Source organism: Arachis duranensis, chromosome 1 (assembly GCF_000817695.3).
Source record: "Arachis duranensis cultivar V14167 chromosome 1, aradu.V14167.gnm2.J7QH, whole genome shotgun sequence".
NCBI lineage: Eukaryota > Viridiplantae > Streptophyta > Magnoliopsida > Fabales > Fabaceae > Arachis > Arachis duranensis.
Window position 1 is genome coordinate 40,244,851 of NC_029772.3, and position 2,185 is coordinate 40,247,035.

At 32.6% G+C, this 2,185-nt stretch overlaps 1 protein-coding gene across 1 annotated transcript in view; it reads right to left on the reverse strand.

Moving 5' to 3' along the window:
• Positions 1-1,988: 1,988 nt before the first annotated feature.
• Positions 1,989-2,185, reverse strand: part of LOC110275377 (uncharacterized) — a 2,801-nt gene continuing 2,604 nt past the window's right edge. The window contains exon 4 of the mRNA XM_021131309.1: positions 1,989-2,140. Coding sequence (XP_020986968.1) covers positions 1,989-2,140 — 152 coding nt within the window. The remainder of the gene's footprint in view (positions 2,141-2,185) is intronic.

The window sequence follows — 2,185 nt, forward strand, 5'->3', positions numbered from 1 at the left end:
GTCACTAATTACTCTACCTAGGCCAAGAGGAACAAAACCTACATTAAAATCCAACCAAGCATTTCATCAAACACTTGGAAGGTACAAAAGAAAAGTATAGTAAATCACAACAAGAATGAATTCTAACAATAATTGAATGCAAAGAATTAACAACAACAATCAAGGAAATCACAATTATCATGAATTACCTCAAATTGCATTATTGAAAGAAAACAAAGAAACAACAATCTATCCAAAATAAAATGAAGAATTACAATTATTAAAGCACATAACTAAAAAGAGGAAAAGGAGAATATTAAGAATTGATAAAGGAGAAGTGAATCAAAGCATGAATTAAACCTAGATCTAAGAAGAGAGATTAACCTAAACCTAATCCTAATTCTAGAGAGAAGTGAGAGCTTCTCTCTCTAAAACTACTCTAAAACTAAAACTATGACTAATGGTAATGAACTAACTCTTTTCCCCTTCAATCCTTGATCTTTTTATTTCTTTCTATCAGCAATTGGCGCAAAAATGGGTTCAGAAACCCTTCCAAATCGCCAGGCACGTGTTGTTTTAATGAAGTCATGTGCCGGCTTTGACGCGTGCGCGCACGGTATGCGTGTGCGCCCCTGGCCGATTCTGCAATGTGCACGCGAGCGCCTTGTGCGCGTGCGTGTGCTTGGCTAATTTTACTTCTTTGACTTTTCATGCTTCTCTCCACTTGTATGCTTCCTTCCTTGCTCCCTTTGATCCATGCCTAGCCTATTTCAATCCTGGAATTACTAGCAAACACATCAAGGCATCTTATGGAATCAAAGAGGAATTAGAATTCATCAAAATAGGGCTTAAAAAGCATGTTTTTACACTTAAGCACAAATACGGGAGAGATTACAAAACCATGCTAATTCATATGTTAAATGCGAGAAAAGGTCATCAAAATACTCTAAATTCAATACAGGATAAACCGTCAAATTGGGGTTTATCAACCTCCCCACACTTAAACCTTAGCATGTCCTCATGCTAAAATAAGAAGGAACTAAGGGGTAAGACATTCATTAGATGCAACTAAACTACATGAACCTATCTAAATGCAACTACCTAAAGTGAATGCAAATGCTTAGTTCAAACAAATCAATTTCCAAGAGAACATGTGTAGGCATAAGAGCTAGGGCAATAGGGATCAAGTCCGAACCACAATTGTATTGAATTATCAAAAGAAATTCATGCTTGCAAGTGTTTAAGGGTTAATTCACTCAATTCTCTTCTAATCATGCTTTCCAAAAATTGATTCTCTTCTAACAATCAACACTTATTCAATGCATGCATACATTTATCATGAGGTCTTTCATTTAGGTTGTAATGGGGTTAGGGTCAAGGTAGAATCATTTATGGTTAAGTGGACTAGAGTTTAGATCTTGGATTAGCATAAACTTTCTCACCTAACTATATAATAATCTATACAAATTCAAACTATTCTAACTACCCATTCTTCACTTTTTCTTACATATTCATGCATTCTACTCCTTGATTTGTAACACTTATACATTGATTCCCTTTTATTGAACTTCACTTTGGGGCATTTTGTCCCCTTTTTATTACTTTTTCTTTTTCTCTTTTTTTTCTTTTTTCATTTTTCTCTTCTCTTTTTTTTTTCTTTTTATACTTTCTACAAAGGCATCAATTGCATAAGGTCTTATACATTCAATTAATACATGAATATGTTCCCAATTCCTAAATATGAAAGTGTACTACCCTTTTTATCCCATCCAAAAAAAAATTTAAAATAATCTTAAGTATATAAATTCAATGATCTCTAACTTAATAAAATTTAATATTTCACATAATAAATTATTTATTACTTAATATTAGAGGTTCACAAACAACTTCAAACATCAAAGTTTTTAAGTAAACAAAAAATAAAACGTACATAATGACAAACCCATAATGTTCTACATTCAAAAGATACAATTACTAGCAAGTTTTCAACTAATCAAAGGTGCAACTCATCAAAAATCATAATTATCATTAAGTGTTCCAACATCTCTATCATATACAGATAATCCAAAGCCACCATCATCAGAAGTACCACCAAAAGAAGCTGTATTTGAAGAATCAGCACCATTAGGGAAATCCACATCAAGTTCCACATCTCCTCCATCTAATAAAATAAAATAGAAAACCAAGAAAAAATTAAAGTTACAAT